This window comes from Tiliqua scincoides, chromosome 2 (assembly GCF_035046505.1).
Source record: "Tiliqua scincoides isolate rTilSci1 chromosome 2, rTilSci1.hap2, whole genome shotgun sequence".
NCBI classification, from domain to species: Eukaryota; Metazoa; Chordata; class Lepidosauria; order Squamata; family Scincidae; genus Tiliqua; species Tiliqua scincoides.
The window spans coordinates 70599642-70624216 of record NC_089822.1 but is presented as its reverse complement, the minus strand read 5'-3'; the positions used below and the strand labels follow the sequence as shown (position 1 = coordinate 70624216).

The following is a 24575-nucleotide window of genomic DNA, read 5'->3' as shown; positions in this document are numbered from 1 at the left end:
TTAGTAGCAACTTTCAGAATGTCAAGTAGGGGTCTTTCTCAACTCATGATCTGTTCAGCCTGGGGTGCTAGAGATAGAACTGGGACCTTCTGTCTACAAAGATTTTCTTTACCTCTGAGTTATGGCCCTTTCAAGGGATGGAACCAGAGGCTTGACAGACTCTCAGAGAGATTCAGTGAGCTCTAACAGTCCTTGGGCCCCCTGCTAAGGTACAAGGCTCCAGGAATTTTCTTAATGTAGGCTTATAACCAGAATTGTATGAATAAAGTTCTCTCTTATTGCATATATTCAACAAACACAAAATATTAAGTAATTCATTACACTTATTTCAAGGAGTTATTAATGCATCTCTCTACAAATAATTTTCATCTGCAAACCCCTCTGTACAGTCTAGAATGCCCATACATTTAATTTTTCCCCATACATAAATAATGCATGCATTTATTTATAGACACCCCCCCCCCCCAAATTAAATTACAGGGTGCATGCATTACCTTAGAAATCACTGTTATGTATTGGTTGAAAGGGGTTAACACAAACATGGAACACATTCATTGAATGGAGGGGCTGCCAGTTGATGAGGTGGACTGTTAACTTGGCCAGCCTACTGACATGCTTCACACATCAAGGCAAAGTAATAAAACAAAAAAACCAAAGCTATTTTAGAGTTATATATAGTATTTGTATGTTTCTCAAATTCAGTAAAGTGCCTATAATATTTAGATCTGATGTATACAGTGAGTGATGTGGATTTCTAACAATACCTGGAATTTATGGCCAGTTTATTGATTGATTAATTGATTGATTGATTGATTGATTGATTGTATGGCATATAATACATGGACTTATATATGAATTAGACTAGATCAAATGTCAATGTCCAGTTCATCCAGCCATTCAAGGACAGAGTTACCTTCACTGAAACAGTCAGACCATGGGCCAGTATATGCCCTCAGTTGCAGTAAGAGGTGGATAAAGTGCAAGAAATAAAGAGAACAACCAGGACAGCAAACCATAGTATTCAGGACTGATAGCTTTTCACAGGTAACAAGGACTCTTAAGATAGGTTGACTGACATCTGAGAAAATACAAACACTCCAGAGTACTCTAAATAGTAAATTGTGGCTGATTTAGCTTAAACCAATTTGGAGAATAAATGGTCGTAGGCCTTAGTGAAACAAGCAGTGTTAAAAATTAATATATAACAGTGTGTATAACAACATATGGGGGAAACGTTCTATGCTAAAGGTTAACATTTTGGAGACAATTATTCTCCTGTCTCAAGTGAGAAATCACATCTAGTTTGACAATGCAATATATGGAAACAGAGTGCTAAACTGGTAAGACCAAACATAACAACATGTCCGGAGGATGAAGGAAGGGGACATTTTCTTGTAAGTCATTGCCTATTCCAACCCAGGCTTTTCTTTCCACAGGGTGTTGTACATTTGTGAGAACTCCCTGCTACATAAAGTGTCCTCTGAATGTGGTCAGACAACATTTGTTTTTGGTCCCTAACATTGGAACTTCTGCGTTGTGTAAAAATCTGTTCCATTAGCACAAACATTCAGTTGCTACTAAGCAGTTAGCTCAAAACCATGATGATTTAACAGGTCCCTTCAAGTGGACATATTTGCATAAAACAAGAGCTGGTAAACTTCCCTGCCTGAATACTAAAGTCAAGTTCCTGCATTGCTGATAAACTATCATCTGAATAAGTCCTTCAAGTGTGGGAGGGGGCAAATTTTTTTTACAACCTGGCTAGAGATAACATGATGCACCTGATACTACTCTAATCACTTTCTGATCTTTGTGCAAAGTTCAAACAGCAGGAATAACAATTAGTCAATAGATTTATACTGAATCCATGGGTGGGGGGTGTAGAACCTGCCATTCTGTTAAAAGGTATCTACATAACACTCTACTCATATTGAGATTCTTGTCCTTTCCTTTCTCCAGTTGCATGGTTCTAAACTAGAATCAGCACACCATGTAAAAAAGAGCACTTCCCCTCCCCCCAAACCGAATTGCTGCTGGACTTGTTGCACTATGCCGAATTCTTAGTACAACATCAATAAATGGCCACTTGTAGAGGAACAGACATTTGTAAAAGGAAACTGCAGAGTTTGTGACTCCCTGCCTGCCTATGCCCTTCTTCTCATTATAGCCTTGCTATACTCTGAAAAGAAAAAATGTTTGAAATAGAGAGAAAAAAAAAGATGGAAATGGGTGAAAAGATAAACTTAGGAAGAAAACTCCATGGATACCAGCTTCTTTGCTGGCTTCCATGCAGTGCTATCATTAAGAACAAAAAGGAAAGATAACTTGCAAAAGGAAATTCTGTTTCTCAGGGTGGTAAAAATTTTTTTATACTAAGACAAGACCATTCAAAATGGAGTTTCTAGCCATTTTTTTTTTTCCATTTACAGTACATGGAAACATTATGAAGTGGAGAGCTGATGCTGATGAGTTTATGTTATCCAGATCTGAGCGACTGGGAAAGCCAAACTGCTTTTTAGTTGATCACATTCCATGTTCTCAGATTCTGCATAAGAATGAGCTACTGCATTCCATGGAAGCACACACACTGATGTAACAATGGATCTATTAATGCAGATATTGTAGCTGCATGTTCTCACTTTTAGGTGTCACCCATGTTCATTCAAGCAGAAAAGGGAAGCTAACTAATCTCCTCCTGCATGCCTGTCTTATGGTACCCTGCTCTTGTTACATTCCTATAGCTGCATCATTTCACATGAGCGCTGATCTGCGCTGGCATGTTACACCAGGTGGCACCAGTAGGATTCATTAAAATAGAACACTGGCATTTGCAGATGGTCAAACAAATGAATTCTTAGGACAACAACATATATGGAAATAGGAATTAGAGTCAGAACACAAGAAGACCTACTTTTCCTGCTTAATAGTTCAACAAATCCTGTCATAATCTTGAATAAATATTATTTCACCAAAGTTACAGAATACATCTGTGGCAGTACAAAGGTCAAAGGAATATGGTGTAAATCAATGTAATTACTGATTTTGCTGTAGCTATGGCACCAGTCAAAGATCTAGTTCAATAACTTCAGTACTGATTGCTTAGTGGCAAACTGGGATTGATGTGTATGTTTCAAAAGCAAACTAATGGATGGAAAGAAATGAAACATTAAGGTATAATTTATATCAACTGGTTTCACAGTTATTCCCTCTTCCCAGGGAACTGCAGTTCTGTTAAGGTTTCTAGAAATCTCAAATAGAATTCTCAGTACCCTTCCTAAACTACAGTTCCCAGGATTCTTTGAGGGACTCCATGAAAGATAAACTGATATAAAACCAATATACATCATGTCTTAGATGTACCTGTGAATGCAGCGTGCATAGCTAAGACTTTCCCCATAATTTGAATAATTAAAATTAAAATTGGTCACTTTTAATGTGATTTGTGTTAGAAAAGAAAAGAGTAGTTTGGAAGTGTTGTGGCTATTTTTATTAGAAAATATTGTTTTTATCTTTCAAAATTAACAATTTAAGTGACAGGCTTTAAATTAATTTTTTTTTAACATTACACTTTCCAGTGAAGTTTGAGTCCTCTATCCTGAGCCATTTATTGAGAGTGTTGAAAATGATCTTGTAAGACATCACCTGATCCGAATTTGATACCTGACTTTGGAGTATGAGAATCATAAACTTGCTTACGGTCTATCTGATCTGCAAACACTTCCCCATAGATCATCCAATACGGCATGTAAAAAATATTCTTTGCCAGTTTCCATGAAGGCTCTTCATTGGGGAAGAGTATCGCTTGCCTTGCGACACCAAAGCTCATCAAAACCACCAACATAATAATGACAAAATACATCATGTCTATCATCTGAAAGAAAAACAAACGAGAGACAAACATTTCTCCTGAGAAGTGGGTGGAAAAGCTGGTAAAGCATTGGGACCAAGTTATTCAAACAGCTCCATCTTAACAAGCAATACTTGCTGCTCTGATACAAATAAGTGGTCTGGCTTGCTATGGGACTTTCTCCCTAAAACACTTTTTAAAGAGTTGAGGTCAGTTATGCTGACCTTCCCATGATCCTAATGATCTTTTGTTGTTGTAACGTGTCACTGAGTTTTCATGTGAATGTTCCTGTACTAGTGTTTACTTTGTAGAATTTTACAGAAAATTGAACCAATTCCATACATGGTATAAACTAAAGACTGTTGCATAAATACAGTATTTTCAGGAATGCTTCACACAAGCAGCTGTTTACCTCCCATTGCTAACTTTCCCTCTTTTTGTACAGACACAGGCCCTAATCCTATCCCCTTCCAGCTTACGTGATGAAGCCATGCCAATGAAGTGTACACAACATCCTGTCAGTGTGAGTGTGCGTAACCAAACTGTCTGGGAGAGGTAAGTAAAAATATTTTTTTAATTACTTCCCAGTAGGCTACCTAGCTGCATATGGGTCTTCTTGGACCTATATCAGCTACTTAGCTGGCATAAGTCTAAGGAGTACTCAGGGGGTGGAACTGGTTTGGGAAAGGTGGATACAATCCCTGTAAAACTACAGCTGCTGAGATCCACTCCTCCCACTCCCTCCTGCCCCCTGCCTTGCCCAATCCCCACCCTAATTCTCCCCTGATCCTCCTCCAAACTACTCATGACCTGCCCCCACCACCATCTTGCCTGCTCTGGCATGGCCTGTATAGGCCATTGGCATGTGCATGGAGCCTCTGGCCATTTGTACCTGCAGTCTCACGGTGCACAACAGCGTTGTGACTTGTGTGACACTGTAACAGCACTTAGGGTGGCAGATAGTAGATCCACCGCCATAAGCACCCAATAATATTGGGTTGTTCAACAATGAAATAAATAATATTGGGTTATTCAACAATGAAATATACTTGGACATAACTCCAGGGAATCCACTAATCTGACTTATGTTGACCTGTTGCAAGAGGTATCTTACCAAATGGAGATATCTATTTAATTTCTGTATTTTCTCTGAGGCTTGGACAATTTATGGTTCTACATTTTACTCCCAGACAGAAAAAAGATAATAATGGTGTCTTCCATTTGCACAACATTTTTCTGAAGGCCACTTTATACATGCAACTTCAAGTGATAGCTTGTATTTGAGAATGTAGTCATTGCAGACTACAGGTAGAACGTTGATACCATCGTCACCTTAACTAAAATCCTTTGCTATGAAGTCTGCTCGTGCGTCCAAATTCACTAGATTAAGTGGTGATTAATCAAGGGATGGAAAATACTCACATGTGTCAGCCAGCTCTAATCCTGGGCTTACTTTTATAGCGTTCATGGCTAGAAAACTTTCAGCTACAGGATGCAGTCTTCACATTGTTAACTTGGAACATGACTGAATTCTCAGTGAAATTAGTAGAACCTTAAGAACTACTTCAGTGATTTAAACTTTGAAATATAATGATCTGTTTATAGCATATATTATTATACATTAGATAAATTCTGCTCTCATATAAGGTGCACCATAGATTATGATGCTTCTAGCAGGAGAAGTAATTTATTCTCACTTCTCTGAGAAGTCCCTGAGAGTCCTTTTCTTTCTAAGCCTATACTCAAGATGGATTGGGACTGCCCCAATCTCTCAGGGTTCAAATGCAACTCAAAAATAAGTAACATTTGGATTCCTTGAAGACAAGGCTGCATATCCTACAATAAGCAACAAGTTCATAGCCTTTTATACTGCATTGGAAATGTTACTATATATTTAACCCCTTTGTTGAAATAGTATTGCTATTAACTTTGAGCCTCAATGATAGAAACTGGATACAAATGTCAATAAATAAAACCGATGCATGGAAATGGAGCAGTTGTAAAAGCCTTGCCATAAAAATCATCTCTCTCCAGATGCTGGAGGCAAAACAACATTTGGCTATAACAACTTAAGTAGTGTGGCACAGAGGAAAACACTCATATCTTCTTCTGGTGGCTAATTGCAAGGGTTTGGAGTTGCCTGGAGCTAGGCTTAGTGCTCAGTCCTGAAACTGCAGGAAATAAACTGTTTCAACTTGAAAATACAATATGAAAAAGCAGGATGGAAACTTTTTCTTACCATTTTCCCAATCATCATTACATATGGCCCCAAATACTTGTTCACCCCGAAGATGTCTAGCAATCGTATATACCAGTAAATGATGTTGACACAGTAAATGACACGACCATCGCTTCTGAGTGGCAAATCTTGGAGACGGAGTACCATACCCACAGAGAACAGGAGGATGGCAATGAGATCAGTAACATTCCAGTACTCTTGGAGCCACACTTTCACTTTCTGCAGCAACTTCCCAGGTTCTGACATTAATATCTAGAGAAAAGGAAAGAACAATGCAAGTGTCAGCTAAAGAGTCCAGTGGCTTTTAAAGAGGCTTTTCATTTTAAGCCCCAAAAGGGAGAAGAAAAAAGTAAGCCAAGCATTCCTATAGCATAAAGGTCAAAATACAAATGTTAACTCCTTTCATGTTGGCTTGATCCAGTCTGTATGCATAGGATACGGAAGCATAAGTGGGCAACTGCGCTGAGGCTTCTGCAACCTTTGGGGAGAGGCAGTCCCTGGTTGGAAGTGTGTGGCTCAGCCCTTCCTGAAGTCATGAACTATGAAGATGCCCTGAAGATGAGGTCAAACAGAGCAATGTGCAATGTTATCCTACCTGGGTAGAGAAAACTACACATGGTAACAGAATCCAGGGAGCCAGCCACATGACTCAGTCATAGTATGGTTCCTCACCTTGTACCTTAGCCACAGTGCAATGGCAGAAATGCTGTCTGTGTTCACGTCAAAGCTCCATCTAGGCAGACATTGCTACTTTCAGTCTGACTCCCAGCATGCTTGAAAATGCACAGAGTGTAGGTGCTTGGTTCTATCTGCACACTGAACTCTTTATGTAAACTTTGCCCTTGTATTCACTGGGTTTTTTTTTTTTTACATTTTCTCTAACTTCCTGAAATGCATATAGTCAGCCAGTGAGCTCTCTTTCCTACTATGTCAAAAAGATGATCCAAAAACAGAATAAAACTGCTTTTTCATTCCTTTTCAAAGGGTGAATTAGTGACTGTATTTTTGTGACTGATGATATTAAGATTGTGTTTTGAAGCTGGAATAATTCTGTTAATGGGCAGGACAATCCTGACTTCCCACACAGCGATGCAACAACGCCAACACAGCGCCCGCTGTATCCCACAGGGGAGTTTTGGCCTTTGGAGGCCTCCTTGGGGTACCTTGCCCAAGGTAAGCCCATGCCAGGTCTACTCGGACCTGTGCCAGTGATATTTGCTCCCTCCGGAAAGGTGCAAGTCTGAGTTGACCCAGGTCAGGGAACTGAGGCCAGGAAGAGGGTTAAGATTCAGCAGATGCCATTGCCACCAAGCCTCTTCCTGGTCCCAATCTGCCCTTCTCTCTGCCCTGCCCCCACCCTATTCTGCCCACTCCCTGCCTCCCTCCTGTCCCCTGCGCATACTTACCTGTGCCAGTGGGTGTCCTAGGGCCACAAGCGCATGGAGTCAGTCACGTGTGGCACCAGCCAGGCCATGCATTCTGACATGCTGCCTTTGGCGAAAGCTGGAAAGTGCCTAGCACTGCCAGAACAGTTGTTCCAGTGGCACGAGGCACCCTAAAGATTGAGCCATAAGCTTTTTTTTTTTTTTTTTTTTTACATTTGTACATAATTACGTGATCAGACTATGATTCTGTTCATTTTCTGGATTGTTTCTATTAAGAATTATTGATTTAATAATAATTTGGCACAAATAACTGGCCTGCAACTTTCTAAAGAAGAGCATGTGTTGAATATCCACCACTTAACATTCTGTCTGGAACCACTTTATGGCTGTTTATCTGGATTCAAGTGCATATTTTTTGGGTTAGATACTGTTTTGTGATTTTTTGAAGTCATTCTCTGTGAATACTCCCTGGACCACAACAATATTTGCATTTGAACAAACCATTTTCCCAAAAATATTTCCTCATAGAAACAAGATAGAACACTCCAACAAAAAAAAGGTTTCAAGTGAAAAAATATGACACAAGCAACGAACAACTCTCTTGAATTCTTTGAAGTCTGGAGTGGTGTTGAAGGGCCTCCTTGTGGCTGTGATGAATATTATTTTCTTCATTGTTCATTACTGTTTACAAAAATTTTTGATTGAGCATGATTGTATTGTTTATGCATACATTCAGTCGTTCAATTTATATCCCACTGCATCTCTCAGGCTCAGAAGGGCTTGCAGCATTTTTTGTTTTTTATCATGTTAATAGTCTTATCCCCATGGAGCTCACAATAATAGATTGGGGCCTAAAAGAGTCCAAATGAACTCAAAATGATATTGTAAACATAAAATCAATTTTAAAAAAGAAAAGAAAACTCAGTTCTATGTGCAGTGATGATATTGTCTCTAGAATAGTGGTTCCCAACCTTTATATGAAGGTTGGGACCACTGTATGTGTTTATGGTGGAGGGGCAACAGCACCTCTGGGATTGCACTGCCTCAAAAAAGGATATTTTTTTACATATCTGAGTGTTGATATAGACATCTGGAGAGTGCAGGGAGCCCAGGGCTCCCTCTGTGGGTCTCTCTGTGCCTCACGCCTACCACGATTGTGACCCAGTTTTGGTTTGCAAAACTGGAAGTGTGTGGCTATGGCATTAAGGAGCCTTTCTGAGACATGGGGAGGCCCATAGAGAGGGCCAAGGGCTCACTGTACCCTCCAGAGGGCCATAACCAACCCCAGGAATATTTTAAAAAGCCTTTTCCAAGGCGGTGGCACAATCCCAGAGGTGGCGTCACCGCCGCCCACATGTCACCCCATCTTGCCATTTAGAGGGTAGTGCAGTGGTTCACAAACTTTTAGAGAGATTTACTCCCTAAGTTTGTGCGGGGGAGGGGCCAGGGCAGCAAGGTGATACCCAGGATCGTGTCGCTAAGGGGAGTGAGGGGGGTGCTTTTTACTTACTTTTACTCAGGGCTTTTTTTCTAATGGAACGTGGGGGGACGGAGTTCCAGGACCTTTTTGCAGGGGCACCTCCCCTTTGGAGGCATTCCAGGAGGGGGGAGCAAAATAGAGGCATTCGCTGGGTGGGTGCTGGGGGTGCAGGGTTGGCGCCTGGCTCCTTCCTGACCGCACAACGACCCCCTCCTGCCCCCATCTCCAAGCTCTCACCTGAGCCCAGCAATCCTCCCTTCCCCCCCTGCGCTCTGCTTCCCAGCACAGCTTCCAAGCTGGTGGAGGGCGCGGGGGGGCACATGGCAATGCCGAGGAGGAGGACAGACAGCCAGCCAGCCAGCCAGCCAGCCAGCCAGGGAGACAGGCTGCGGCACCCACGGAATGCCCAGGTACTGGCTTGGCGGAGGAGGAGGGGAAGGAAGCTGGCTGGTGCAGTTCTGTGCCAAACTGCAGCATGAGCCTAGGCGTGTCTACTCAGAAGTATGTCTCATTGTGCTCAATGGGGCTTGCTCCTGGGAAAGGGTGCATAGCCTTGCAGCCTGAGAGCCCAAGCCTGTCTACTCAGAAGTAGGTTCCATTGTGTTCAATGGGACTTACTCCCAGGAAAGTATCATAGCCTTGCAGCCTGAGTAGACAGGCTGAGGAAGAGCTCTGTGGCTGCAGTCCTCTCCATACTTTCCTGGGAGGAAGCCCCACTGCCTCTAGTGGGACTGACTTCTGAGTAGACAGGCAGAGGAGGGGCTCTGTGGCTGCAGTCCTCTCCACACTTTCCTGGGAGGAAGCCCCACTGCCTCTAGTGGGACTGACTTCTGAGTAGACAGGCAGAGGAGGGGCTCTGTGGCTGCAGTCCTCTCCACACTTTCCTGGGAGGAAGCCCCACTGCCTCTAGTGGGACTGACTTCTGAGTAGACAGGCAGAGGAGGGGCTCTGTGGCTGCAGTCCTCTCCACACTTTCCTGGGAGGAAGCCCCACTGCCTCTAGTGGGACTGACTTCTGAGTAGACAGGCAGAGGAGGGGCTCTGTGGCTGCAGTCCTCTCCACACTTTCCTGGGAGGAAGCCCCACTGCTTCTAGTGGGACTGACTTCTGAGTAGACAGGCAGAGGAAGGGCTCTGTGGCTGCAGTCCTCTCCACACTTTCCTGGAAGGAAGCCCCACTGCTTCTAGTGGGACTGACTTCTGAGGAGACAGGCAGAGGAGGGGCTCTGAGGCTGCAGTCCTCTCCACACTTTCCTGGAAGGAAGCCCCACTGCTTCTAGTGGGACTGACTTCTGAGGAGACAGGCAGAGGAGGGGCTCTGAGGCTGCAGTCCTCTCCACACTTTCCTGGAAGGAAGCCCCACTGCTTCTAGTGGGACTGACTTCTGAGGAGACAGGCAGAGGAGGGGCTCTGAGGCTGCAGTCCTCTCCACACTTTCCTGGGAGCGAGCCCCATTGACTCTAATGGGACTGACTTCTGAGTAGACAGGCACAGGATTGGGCCCTGAGGCTGCGATCCTATCCACAGTAAGCCCCATTCACTAAATTGGACTTCTGAGTAGACATGCATAGGATTGGGCTCTTAGGCTGCAATCCTAGGCATTTTCCTGGGAGTAAGCTCCATTGACTAGAACAAGACTTACTTCAGAGTAGACATACCTAGGATTGGGCTCTTAATCCTGGCAGAGATATATATCTGCACCCATTTTCACATGCTAAGGGCAGGTGAAAAGGGATTCTATGTGTGTACAACGTGCTGTCCAGCCTTGCCAGAGATCCTCCTCATCCTTCCCCCACAAGCATGCCCTCCGCCAGCCAGCGTTTGCAGCTCCTCTCCAGCAATGCACAGCAGCTGCTCAGAGCAGCAGAGAACATACAATTGCATGCCAAGCGACTTCCCAAAGACACAGAGTATTCTGATACCTGAATTAAATCATATTTAATGGCTTGTTTGCAAACGTAGCTGTTTCTATGTGCACCTAAGGACCCCTCTTGTGTAAGAATTCCTTTTTTGTTCTTACTCCCACAGTTGCTTAGAGTAATTTTATTACATGGAACTCACGTAAGCCATTTTTTGGAATACATTCACTGCTTCCTCTCCTCGAAGTAGTGCCGCATGCTACAAGTGCACCTGTACAGTATTTTTCCCCATGTGTAGAAAAAGTAGCTAGGGGGAAGGGGATGTGGAGATTGACAGCCCAATCCTATGCATGTCTACTCAGACATGTTCATCTTTAGGGGGGAAGCACATAAAAAATATTTTATTTCTCCAATAAAAAATGGTTTATAAATAAATAAATAAATAAATAAATAAATAAAAGATTAACAAGTTGTGAGTTCCTGCACCTTTTTATTTACAAAAAAAGCACTGCTTTTACTTATGTAGGACTGCTGCAGCTCTCAGGAGGCATGGGGAGTCCTGCACAGCCCTCTGCAGGGCTCCCTGATGCTTGGAATATTGAGACATAACCGCGCTGCAATGAGGAAGTGCTTTGCGTGCAATTGTCTCAACATTCTTCTGGAGGCTGTATCAGCCCTACATGAGTAAAAATAAGTAAAAAGCATCCCCCCACGCCCCTTAGTGACACAATCCTGGGGATCCTGGGGATCCTAGCGACACAATCCTTGTTGCCCTCTCCCCTTCCCCCGCCCCTCAAAGGGTTGGGGAACCTTTACACAAACTGGTGGGCCGTGACCCACCAGTTTGAGAACCACTGGGGTAGTGGGTTGTTTCCAGTTCCCAGGGGTGCTGTTACCCCCAGGTTGGGAATCACTGCTTTAGAACTTTATCTGCGGGTCAGCAGATATTAACTCCTAGGTCCTAGAATGCTTTTCCTCCAGAAGAAGGAACAGTGACAGCCAATGGCAGCTCTTGGAAAAGCTGTAGGATGGGACAGAGTTTAGTTCTAGATGTGATGGAACAGCAGATGTTAACTCCCAAGTCCTCCAGGGTTGTCCAGAGAACACTCACAGAGAACGACTCCAAAAATCACATGCAGAAGCATTACTCAGAAGTGGGGGAAACTCCTTTAAAAACAGGAACACAAACATTCCGCTTTAAAATCCATCTTTTCTTTTACGTTACTGGATTTTATGTTAAGAGAAAAAAACATTGCTGGAAAATTTACAATAAACTGATGCTTAGGAAAAAAAACACAGAACTACAAAACAGCATTCTCGTTTCCAAGTTTTCAAGATAGTATTACCTCTCTCATCTTCTCTATTCCCATGGTGAAAATGTATGAGATAACTATCCACTCCTGTGTGGAAGGCCAGCGTTCCATCTTCACCAACACAATGTAGTTGAACAGCATCAGGTTCCCAACGTACGCCATCTATGAAGAAATAAGCCCAGAATTTTAACTAAACCAACCACACAAGTTTTCCATTCTTATTTAAGTTAAAACATAAGGTTTCCAAGCACACAGGTTATTATCACTAGCCAGAGGTGTAACTAGAAGACCCAGTACTTGGGGCAGTGACATCGACATCACTTCTGGGTCATCCCCAGAGGAGGCGGCACTGGCAGCTTTGCACCCCCCATTCCTTCTCTTGCGAAGGCTCCCCTTTGAATGGATGCCCCTTTAAAGAGGAGCCTCCACAGGAGAATGGGGGGGGGGGCTTTGTAAAGCTGCCACCTCCTCCACCTCTGAGATTACCTGGAAGTGACTGCTTTTCACCTCCCTTGGCGTACTGCCTGGGGCTGGTGCCACTTGGCTCCACCCTAGTTATGCCTCTGTTACTACCAGTTCATTATGGAGAGTATCCATATTTATTCCATAAATTCCCTGCCCACTACACAGGCTTCCATATTCGCTTCGGGGGGGGGGAGGCAACGTGTCTGCAAGACCATGTACATACTGTGTAGCAGTGTTGGGAACCTGAGTCAGTGACTCAGACTCTAGTCGTGAAAATATGTGATTTTGGGTGACTTGGCGACTTGTGAGAGACTGAAAAAGACTTGAGTCAGGGACCTCCTGACTTGTCCCTCATCCCCACATATGCTGACTTGAGTCTGCCTGTGTCTAGGGGTGCCTAGCCTGCTTGCTGTTTTCACCATGTGGAAAACCTTGTGGGGCTAGCATTCTGACCAGTGAGTGGAAGGGATTTCCAGCCAGGAGGCAGGAAAGAGTTAATGCAAGCAGGAGCAGGGAGGTGGGACTGGGCTCTTTCCCCCCCCCCCCGTCTCTGATATGAAGGAAGGAACAGATAATCATTGGACAAAGGATGGGCATTCTTGTATTTCCATTGGCTGAGGGAGGGAAGGAGGAGGAGCAACCCTCATTGAATGAATGGCTACAGTGGGACTACTTGTGAGTAGGGCTGCAAGGATTGGGTTGTTCTGGTAAGCCTCCCAGCTGCTTCTTGTGACCCTCCTCCCTCTCGCCACTTCTGTCCCGGCTCTCACTCAGTCCCTCTTACCCTGTTAGAGATGGAAGGGGGCAGCAGGGGAGTGAGTAAAGAGAACTCCGAGACAGACAGACAGACAGACAGACAGACACACACACACGCATGCATGCACACACACACATGCACACACTCTGGCAGCAGCCCTGTTTTTCCCATGGCTGGCTTTTTATAGAGAGCGACTCAGCTCAGGAAGAGAGAGGAGGCAGGGGAGCAATCACACTTTGTACGGCATGGGTCTCTTGTTATGTGGGAGGGGACCCACACTGAATGAATGGCTACAGTGGGACTACTTCTGAGTAGGGCTGCAAAGGATTGGGTCGTCCTGGTAAGCCTCATATCTGCTGCTCATGACCCTCCTCCCCCGTGCTGCTTCTGTACTGGCTCTCTCGCCATCCCTTCTATCCCTCCTGCCCTCTTTATAGATAGGGTGGGACAGCAGGGAGTGTTCAAAGAAAACACTGACATAAGCATATACTGGTAGCAATCCCTTTTTCCACCTTTTAAGGAGGGTTTTTTAAAGGAGGGGGTGACTCAAGTCCATTAGAGTCACTAAAGGGTGACTTGGAAAGTACCCCCATTAGGATTCTTTTTCAAGTCGAGTCGTGGGGGCAATGACTTGGCGACTCGACTTGAGTCTAGCCATGCTGGGTTTTCAGTCTGGTTCGCATGCACTGTGATAAATTTGCTCCATCAGAGTGCATGTGGACCAGATACAGGATGTAGTTTTCTTCTAGTAGCCATTTACATGTAATCCACTCTGCTGAACGTTTCAAAACTTGCTATAATCATTAGAGGAAAGATCCCAGTATTTGAAAGGAAAGATAAATTCCATAGATTTGCAGGAAATTGAGTAAGCACACTTTAAAATATCTGACTGGTTCATGGTTACTATTCAGTAACATTAAAGAGCAGCTCAAATTTGTATCTTTCTGCAAGCCCCCCACAATATTTACAGAATCATTCACTTGTGCATAGTTAGAAATTCAAACAGAGCTTTGTTCATAACAATGTAAACATTGATTCTGATGAACGGTGCCTTTGCACATTTGTGTCACTAGTAACATATGACAAAATGGTAGTTGATCCTTACAGTGAAGAACCAAAATTTAACAATTGGTGCATTGTAGAACTCATAGATCTTGCGTCCAAAGGGGATCAGTCTGTGTTGACTCTGAACTTCTTCTTCTTCCTTCTTTCGTGATGACTCTGTATTGCCACGCCCCAGCATTGCCTACAGGCAAAAAGAACAGAACAGATATAGTGGATGCAGTTGATATATAGCTGCTAGTTGTCAACTCTACTGATCATAGTGATCATAATGAATCGACTGATGGAATGTTGTCCAACAAATATACATGAACGTCTTAATCTTACCATAGGACTCAACCTGTATCTAATTAATCATCTTGAAAATTCACACAAGTTGTATAGACAGATGTGCACCTTGTAAATTACAATTTAAGTTATAAATTTAAACAATGATTGCATCTTTACTTGTTGCACCGGTAGCACCAACAGGAACAATAAACACGCACACCACTCATGAACACCTCTCACATTTCAGTCCCGGATGTACAACTATACAACAGAAATGTTTCTACTTTTTGCTTGTTGAAAAGTTAGCATAATGAATGGACGGATGACAGAACTGACAACTAGGGTGCTGTGGAATAGGAACAAAACATGCAGGGAAAAGAGTCCTGAAAGTAGTGGTAAAGTTGGGTACCAAATTAATGGTTTCTATTTCGGTATCTTCTTTAGACTCTGATAGCAAGTACAAAGCAGTGCTTTATTTCATGGAGCGTGTACAAGATCTCAATATACAACAGCAGTTGTCATTCAATAGTTACAATCAAACAGAAAATTTGTGTTGAATTTTGAAACAGTTCCTTAGAGCCCAATCCTATCCATGTCTACTCAGAAGTAAGCCCCACTATAGTCAAATGGACTTACTCCCAGGTAAGTGAGGATAGGATTGCAGCTGGGCAGCCTAATCCTGAGCTATCTGGCTGACGCCCAGGGCTGCAGTGGCACTGAAAATGGCTGCCGCTGCATCCTGTGCACTTAGCGGGCAGTGCCGGTGGCTCCTCGAGAGAAGGGGATTTTTGTCCCCTTCCTTCGGGTAAGGCAAGTAGCACCACTATGGGGCTACACGATTCTATGGCAACCCAAAGTTTGGTGTAGAGCGTTTGTGTCAGGCAGGCAGCCTGACACGAAGGCTCAGGATCCGGTGAAGCAAAGCTCTACCAGTCCCAGCTTCCTCCTGCCCTGCTCCCTCCCCCAGCATGCCTCCCTCCCGCCCTTTCCTTGCCTTCCCTCCGTCTCCCCCACCCTGGAACGCCTCCTTCCCACCTCCCCTCCTATGCCCTTAACTACCTCTCCGTTGCCCGGTGGTCTGCGCAACTGCCAGAGCACCAGTGTTGGGCCACAAACGTGCCTTATGGCATGCTTGCAGCAGTGTGCGCTGGCAGTGAGCTGGTGCATACTGCATAGGATTGGGCCCTTATACTCTTCAGACTCACTTAGACCCTAAATAGCAGAGGTGTTAAAATGAAGTGTTAAAGCTTAATGTTCAGATAATTAAAAATTCATGTAAAATCTACTGAATTTTGCTTTCTGTGCTAAGGATGGTAAACGTGACTCTGGTAAACTGGTATACATAAGGAAATAAGAAGAACTGAACCTTCTATACAACAGAGAGGACATCTGCCTAAGAGCCAAGAGATACAGAAACATGTGAAAATAAAGTTAGTATAACTTCATTGATCCAAAATACATTATGTTGGGAGAGAATAACTGAAATTTTATATATAAACCATTATTTTATTTTATAATTTGTTAAACCATTAAATTAATTTATAAATCTTAAATGGCCAATTAATGGAAGTTCTAATGGCCAGTGAGGCCTCTGTGCAGATTTCATTTTCTTGAAGAGTTTTTTTAAAAAATTATGCGGGCTAATATTTCTCCCTGTTTACATGTAAGTCAATTCATATGTAGTAATGCTGAATATTTCAAAACAGCAACAAATGAACAGTGTTTTTTTCTCTTGCTTATACAAATCCATGTTCAGGGAAACCCCTATACACAAAGCAGAGTAGAGAGTAAAACATAAAACAAGAACTACAAAAATTAAAATGAAAAGGCAACAAACCAGATACAAGCACCATCAATCAAATTCTAAAACAACAGAGATAATACTACTACTCTGAAGTCTCAAGATGAATTCTTTCCCAGTCGTACTTAGTACCTTTAATTGAAGGTGCCAGCAACTTCGTATAGATTTCCTCTAGAACAAAGCATGTGCTGTATCACTGAGTCGGTCTGTGCTCTACTACTGAGCTTTCCACATCCAGCTGTGTAGTCATTTAATACTTGTGTGGTGAGCTATCTGTGAATTTTAGATAGTTCTCCCTATTTGGGGGTGGTAACTAAGGGCCCAATCCTATCGGCCTCCAGCACCGGTTCTGGGTGTTGCAAATGTGCTGTAAGGTATGTCCGCAACACCCAGAGAGAAAGGTGTGCTGGCCCAGTGCCAGTCAGCGTTGAGCTCAGCACCGGACGGATGCTGCCCAGAGCACAGTAAGTGTTCTAGGTGGTGGTGAGAGGCTTGGGGCAGAGGGAGGAGTTCCATGGTGGAGGAGGGTAGGGCAGGGAAGGAACCAGATTGGGAGGGTGGTGGGACCAGCAGAGCCATGCTCCACCGTATCCTATCCTCCGTGTTGGGGTGCAAAGTCTAGCATGGAGACTCTCAAGTCTCCGATGGCAAAATAGCCGGCACAGACTTGAGAAGCCCCACTGCGTGTCTTGGGGCTTTCTCCTTGAGGAGACCTTTGGTGCCCCAGTGGTGCTGCTGGATATAGATGTCGCCATTTTGGTGCCGCTGCACTTGGCAGCGCTGCCGGGGATAGGATTAGCCTCCATTCCTAACTTGCTCGTCGAGCAGCATGGACTGAAGAGTTAGGCTTGAGTGCTATGTATGCATGCAATATCTTGTATGGCCAAACCACACATTGTGGAGAATACATGTGCTTCTCTATTTCTTCTCCTCCTTCAAAACAGTGCTGGGAGGTACCCCAAACAGAGATATGTTTGGCAGGAGGGTTTGGAGGCCTTTATCACTGACCTTGATCCAGTTCTGATCCTAATCATGCCTCCTCCTTGCTAGGAGGAGAAAAAAAGCTTCGATTGAAAGGCCTTCCACCATAGGTTTGCCACATTTCAGGTGACTCCCAAGCTTTTTTTTTTTTTTTTTAATGAAGAAGCAAGTGGAGAACCACACAAATGCTCCATAATGTGTAGTTTGGCCCTTAGTTGGCATTTACTTTCAAATTTCAGAGGAGGTCCCTTTGGGTAGAATTGTGTAGAAAATACTTTCTTCGTACAGTATTATAAGGGCTAACTGCCACCTAGTACTGTATAACACTGCAAGGCTTATGACGGTCCTAGCTCAAATGCTTCCATGCACTTCCAACTTTTGAGAATGACATTTAAAGAGAACTTATTATTTAAAGACAGGTTTCAAGACCTCCACTGCTTGCTAAATGCATGTTCCCAAGAGAAGCTGAATGACCTGACCTTTCAACAAGTTAGGCCTGATCAGAATTTCATTTATTATTTATTGATACCTATAAGAATTTGTGTTGCACATTTATAGAAGGAAATTATCTAAATGTTACTGTATGGTTTAAAAAGGTCTTGAACAGGAGTATAGTTTGGATTAGAGAATCAAGCATTCTATCTGTATTTTTAAAAAGAAAGGGCAGTCTTAAAAAAATGGAAAGAATAATAACTATGGTTTTTACTTGTATGGAAACTGAACTGTACGTAATATTTACCGAATAATAATAAGTATCAAACTAATTTTAAACAGTGTGTATGTATGTTCTTCTGACCCTTTTTAGGCTATTGCTTTATTTTCTACTTCTGCTTTCTTGCCGATGATGTTTTATTATTCTGTGACTGCTCTGAAATAAACAAGAATAACTGAGCACTAAACTCCACCCATTTTCAGAATAATTTTAAAACTGCTGACATCTGAGCTGAAGCTAAGGAACCATGAATATTTTTTTCACATTGGTGTTAAATTAGGAAAATTCCCATTATTCACAATATTGCAGGAAGAATTAAGATAGCAAATAGTTTGCAATGAAGACACACACAGTGAGAGAATGTAGCAGGGATAGAAATGGGAAAAATTTTGCTAGGAGACTGATGTATATGTAGGTAGGTTCTGATTGGCACCGCATTGGCATGGCTGCACTGGTACTGGAAAATTGGATAGGATTGGGACCTAAGTGCCCAATTCTTTTCAAGTTTCTAGTGCTGATGCAGCTGTGCCAATGGGGGGTGTGCTAAAACCTGTGGTCAGTAGCGGACCTCCCTAGCCCCGCGTCCCGTGGCAGAAGTCTGTGATGGTGCCCCCTGTGGGATGCCGCCGCCCCCTGTGCGCAAATCCACCCCCTCACTTACCTGGAGCGCACGAAGCCTCGCACGACTCCAGGACACGTCAGGGAAGCCTCCTGAAGCTTCCCCAACGTTTAAAACCAGAAGCACAGTTTCCAACCGCGTCTGGAGCCTCAGGGGGGGCACCATCGCAGACCTCTGCCCTGGGGCACAAGGCTCTGAGCCCAGGGCATTTGCCCTGTTCATTTAATGACAGGTCTGCCACTGCTTGTGGCAGGGCAGCAGTCACCGAGGCCTCCTCAAGGTAAGGGAAAGTTTGTTCCCTTACCTTGGGGCTGAATTGTGGCTGCATTAGCACTGGAAAATTGGATAGGATTGGGCCCTCAGACTCCCTGAAAACTCAGCACGCTTCCCCCCCACTCCAATCACCACTTCCTGCCAGTACAGTATATGGTTCTCCTATCTTCTTTGGTGTGCAAACTTTTTGTAGAGCTTCCCCTTCATTACAGCCTATGAACAGAGTTTACACAGGCAGGAACATGGAAAACCACACTATTTCTCTAAAAACAAGACAACACATTACGGCACTCCATACGGCATGTACAGCTTCTGTGTTATCAACCAGAATTTCACTAGGGAGAACAAAATATTGGAAAAAAGGAACAGGAGCAAGGAGCACCACAGAGAAAGGACAATTACTACTGACTATATTTCAGCTTCATGAAAGAAGCTGTGCTTATTGGATTCCAATAAGCACCTCATTTATTGATCAGAAGTCAGCAATCATCAATTACAATTAAAGCAGGACAAGCTAATTGCAGAGGAAGGCAACCTGTCCATCTTATGCTGGCTTCTGATCATTTCCTTTCTTTTCCCCGAGTTTCTAGGGTCTTGCCTGCATAGGGGTCCTGTTGGCTGATCTTGTGCCTAGAGTCTTCTGCTTCCCTGAATTTTGGGTCTTGTAGGCAGAGCCGCCTTCTGTTTGCCTGCACATAAGATCTTGGGGGCAGCTCTTGCTGATGGCCTGTAGGAAACACCCTCATTTTGAACAAAATGTAATAAAACAGAACCTTAAAAACAGCTGACTCTAAACTGAAGCTGGGCACTGAGAGACCTCAATAGCTGTGATTATATAAAGATGCTTGTGAAATCTTATGCCAGCAAGGGACTTGGGGATTTTTAATGATCAGACTTAAAGCAGCTTGAGTATATCTTTTGTTTACAATATATTCATTTAAAATTAACGTGGAAAGTATCATATGATTATTTAGCTAATGATGACTTCAGTACTTATGCTTGTATTTGTCATTATAAAGCAGTAGCTGTACAATGTAAGCATTCAACTTTTTTATGAAAAGCAAATATAAAATTAGGGGGAAAAATAAAATGTAAGAAAAAAAAAACAGTCACTAGAGATAACTAGAAACAGCCATCCTGTAATATTGTATGTCGTTCTGAATACAGGCATACCGCTTTATCCGTGTGGTTCCATTTCGGAACCCCCCACAGATAGCTGAAACCGTGAATATGGGCAAATGCTCATCCCTGCAGTCTGGGGGCCACCCCTCCTCCTGAGGCAAGACTGAGCTCTATAATAGCAAAAAATTTATCCATGGAGAAACCATGGTGGGCAGAGTGTGAGCAGAGTGTATTAAGAAGACTGTTTTGCCTTTAAATTGAACACCTCTGCCTTGCAGGTTTGGCTTCTCTTACTGCATTCCAATTCAAATGACTGGAACAGCTGCTGAAATTTGCTCCTTGAATAGCCTTTTGTTTTGTTTCCTATTGTAATAATTTTTTGCATTTTATTTTTTAATAGTGGAATATAATTATTTTTCTTAACTAAAAGAAAAAGAGAGAGAATAAATAAGTAAATAAATCCCCTCTCCCCCAGAAAGGAAAAATGAAAGTATGGTCAATTTCAAGAGGAAGTCAGAAGCCATTCAACACTAATCCCTAATCCTGTTGAATAGGGAAGCAATAGAGGCAGCATTCAATTAGCATTGGAAATAAATAAAACTTATAAATAAATAAAACTTTGCTTAATAAAACTTACTTCTGAGTAAACATTATAGAAGAATCTTAGCCGTGGGGAAGGGTATTGTTGGAATTAAATGTTTGTGTGAAACATCTAGTAATTCTACTTCCAGCTAATGTTGAAAGGTTTCTAACGTGGAGGCACCCATTTGAAAAAGCTGCAACATTCATGATTAGTCTTGGCCACTTGTGACTGTTTATCGTTTTCTTCAATTCAGCATAATTGAGAAATCTTCATGGACACCATCACAAGCCTGAGCATTTTCTGAACGTATTGAATAAACTTTACATCTGAGGCTGCAATTCTATCCACACTTTCCTGGGAATAAGCCCCATTGACTATAATGGAACTTACTTCTGAGTAGACAAGGATAGGATTGGGCTCTGAGTTGGTTAGTGGTAATCAGAGTTAAATTTTTAATGGTCAGGTCTTGTCTGTTTTAGCCTGATTTACGTCTAAGTTTTTAGGTTATATCTAAGCCCTAGATACACCCTAGGGATGGGTTGGTCCCAAAATGCTTACACCTTTAAAGGTGTTTAAGAACAGCACCACAAAACTAGTGATGTCTTTGCTTGCATGGTTTTACAATATGCATTTCTCTGTTAGACTGTGACAATAAGCAGATTAAACAGTCGCTTAAGAATGAATGTTTTGGGGTTTAAACCCCAGAAATAAAGTAAATGATACATAAGAACATCTAAAATATTGCCCTGGCACCTTTCGGAATGTCTTTTAGCTACCTCACTATGAAGCGGGTTTTCTTTTCATGTAGAAACTGCTGTAAAGATAACCAGCAATCCTAGCATTTGTGAACAGTTCTCATCCTAATTCTGTACCTACTACAATTCTTTTATGCTTTATCATTAAATAGCAGTGTCCCTGATAATAGCATGACGCAGTATCTTTTTTGTACTCTTGACATTTTGTGAAGATGAGCATCAAGCAGTGCAGTTTGGTGAGCCTGGTCGACAAAGTTGTTAAGATGTTGTTTCTCAAAGGAAATAGGAAGGTTGTAACTAGCAGTGTGTTCAAATCAGAGAATTCTTCCTGGATATAATTTTGCCAACGTGGCTCATGCACAGGCATGGCTGATTTTTATAGGGGGTACCAGAAGAGGTGTTCAGTGGATTGTGCTCCCTAATGCATAAGTCACAATAGCAAGCGGCTGATTAATATGCAGATCACCTCCTGCAATGGTTTCCCTTACTGTGAGTTCCATGTCCTCCTCTTCTTTTTCTTTAACTGGTTTTTCTGGTTCCTCTGATTCCTTCTCTTGAATCTGCTGGACCTCTTCAGCCTGAGACATGTAAGGCATGTCATCTTTGTTTTTGAACTCCAAGCTGAGAATTGAAGGAGGAAGTAGAATTCCTAGAATTACCTAAAGCAATAATAATGATAACAATAATCATCACAATTAACAGGATACGGTTATGCCACTTGCTTATTTAGCTTCAAATCACACATGCTCTTTAGACCATCCAGGAATCTGACATTTGTGCATATGAGTTCTAAAGTGAACTGCTAGGGACAAGGCAGGATGGGGTAACAGATGGTCACAGGGTGTCCCCTAAAGCCCTGGCATACTTGGTAGCTTTGGAATCAGTAGTCAGTCTTGTGTCTCAACTGACATCCCCTTCTAGTGTTTAAACTGGAAAGCTCAAGACATAGCACTGTCAGTGCTTTACATTAGTAAACCAGTTTTGCTAATTTGCTATTGTCTTTGCCTTTCCCTGAAGCTATTGTTCAATTTTAAAGCAGTCCTGACCTTTAAACTTGAATTTTTACGCATCCGGAGCCTGCCCATCCACATGTCTGTGAGCAGCATTTGGCTACAAGTGTGAGCAATGAAATCCCGATGCTTTGCTGCCACTGCAAGTTGCAGGCACGTGGCGTTGCTCCAGTTCTTCAGCTCGTAGGTCAGCAGTTTCATTGCCAGTTGCTCATCCTGCTTGTAGGACTGGTCCAGCAGCTCCACTGCCAGCTGGCCAAAATCCCTGCAATACAGGGGTGTTCTCATTAGCTTGTGCAATCTGTTACATGGAATGTCAATGACTGGTTAAGGGCACTGCTACAAGGGGTATGTCACACACTGCAGTAGACTTGGCCACGATGCCAACACTACTTTCAAATGTTAGTGTTTAGGCACTAAGCTACATTTCTTAATTCATAATTGTTAGGACGCCCTCACTTTCACTTGCCACTTTTCTTCTGCTTGCTACTCACTTGACTGTTTACATCTATATTTTGTGTATATGTGGCAAAATCAGCTTATTAGGGAACACTTAACTAGGGTACTGTAGCATGATTTTTAATTTAGCTATGAGTCTACATGGAGGCTTGGAATCCACTTTTAGCAGCATCCACCCAATAGGTTTGATTGGCTTGGGGTTTACCTTGTGATTGCCTCTAATGGGGGACTGGATGAAGGTTATCCGATTGAAGTTTGTACAAGAAAAGAAGGAGGTAACAATATTTTATCTTGTTCATTTGGGGTGTGCGTTGTGTATTTGTTACAAACAGTCATTATGGTAGTGTCCAGCCATCAGTGTTCACTGGTGAACCTGAAATTCCAGGTAAGAAGATGCGGCCAGGAATGGCTTACTGCAGGGATTCTCAGACTGTGTGTCGCAATGCCCTGGCACATTGTGAGGCACTCCGCAGGGCACTGCTAGCTGGCCAGCAGTATGAATGCATAGGATGCTGGAAAAGGCTTGTAAGAGGCTCTGCTCAGTGGGCAGAGCCAGTTACGGACCTACCATAAGGTCTGATGGGGCAAAAGCCCCAGGTGTGAGGCACCAGGACCCTGAGAAAGCCTCTCTGAGGCTCCCAACGGGGGTGGAAACTGTGCTTCCGGTTTTCTAGAAGCACAGTTTAAAGCATTGGGGTACCTCACAGAGGTTTCTCTGATGCGTGTCTGGGTCACGCAAGGCTCTGTGAGCCTCAGGTGAGTAGGAGAGGCAGATTTCTGCATGGGGGGGCAGTGGCAGCCCATGGGGGTTGCCATCGCGGACCTTTGCCCTGGGCGGGGGGCTGGGGAAGTCCACTGCTGGGCAGAGCTCCTGTGTGCAGTTTTTGCATGCTTGGAAAGGCCCACCTGGAGTCTCTTACTGGCCATTTCTAGCTTCCCATATGATCTCTCAATCCGGAAGTGCCTGGCAATGATGTCATCACCTTGCCAACTCATTCCAGGAGTTATGCACTGCATTTGCAGTGTGTGATTGGGAAATACTTACTAAATTGTCTTGTCTGCATTCCTTTCTATTTGATCAAGACCCTCAAAGCAATTGTCATACTTCACAACCTTGAGGTTAGGTTACTGTAATGTGCTGTGTGGACAGCTGTTTATGATAGAAAACAGCCCAATACATAACAGGTTTAGGTCACTGGCAGTGCATTATACCAGTGCTCTGGTATCTGCACTGGCTTCCCATGACTTCTAAAGCACAATTCAAGGTGGTAGTTTTGACTACGAAAGCTCTAAATGGCCTGGTTCTGACTTAACTGGAAGACTTTCGTTGCCCTTATGTTCTGTAATGAATATTAAGGTGAACGAAGGTTGTAGTCTTGATTCTACTTTCTGTGCACCTAGTTGTAACAAAAAAGACACATAGAAAGGTACTCTCAGTGGCTACCCTGTTGATTTTTATTTCCCTAGGATTGCACTGAAAATAATTCCAGAGTATTTTTGGGGACACTGGAAGACTTTTGGTCCGGTGCCAAAAGCCCAGAGTCAAACAAAAGTGGGGAATCGCTTTATTAGGTTTTTATATAAT

The 24575-nt window shown here is 43.2% G+C and overlaps 1 protein-coding gene across 4 annotated transcripts in view; it reads right to left on the bottom strand.

The window, feature by feature from the left end:
• The window catches only part of TRPM3 (transient receptor potential cation channel subfamily M member 3), a 375460-nt gene that overhangs the window by 12265 nt on the left and 338620 nt on the right, over window positions 1-24575 (bottom strand). For all 4 annotated transcript variants that reach the window (XM_066616650.1, XM_066616652.1, XM_066616653.1 and 1 more), the window contains 6 exons: window positions 22568-22796; window positions 22010-22180; window positions 14449-14589; window positions 12155-12283; window positions 6087-6338; window positions 3697-3871 (listed from right to left, as the gene is read on the bottom strand). In XM_066616650.1, coding sequence (XP_066472747.1) covers window positions 3697-3871; window positions 6087-6338; window positions 12155-12283; window positions 14449-14589; window positions 22010-22180; window positions 22568-22796 — 1097 coding nt within the window. The remainder of the gene's footprint in view (window positions 1-3696; window positions 3872-6086; window positions 6339-12154; window positions 12284-14448; window positions 14590-22009; window positions 22181-22567; window positions 22797-24575) is intronic.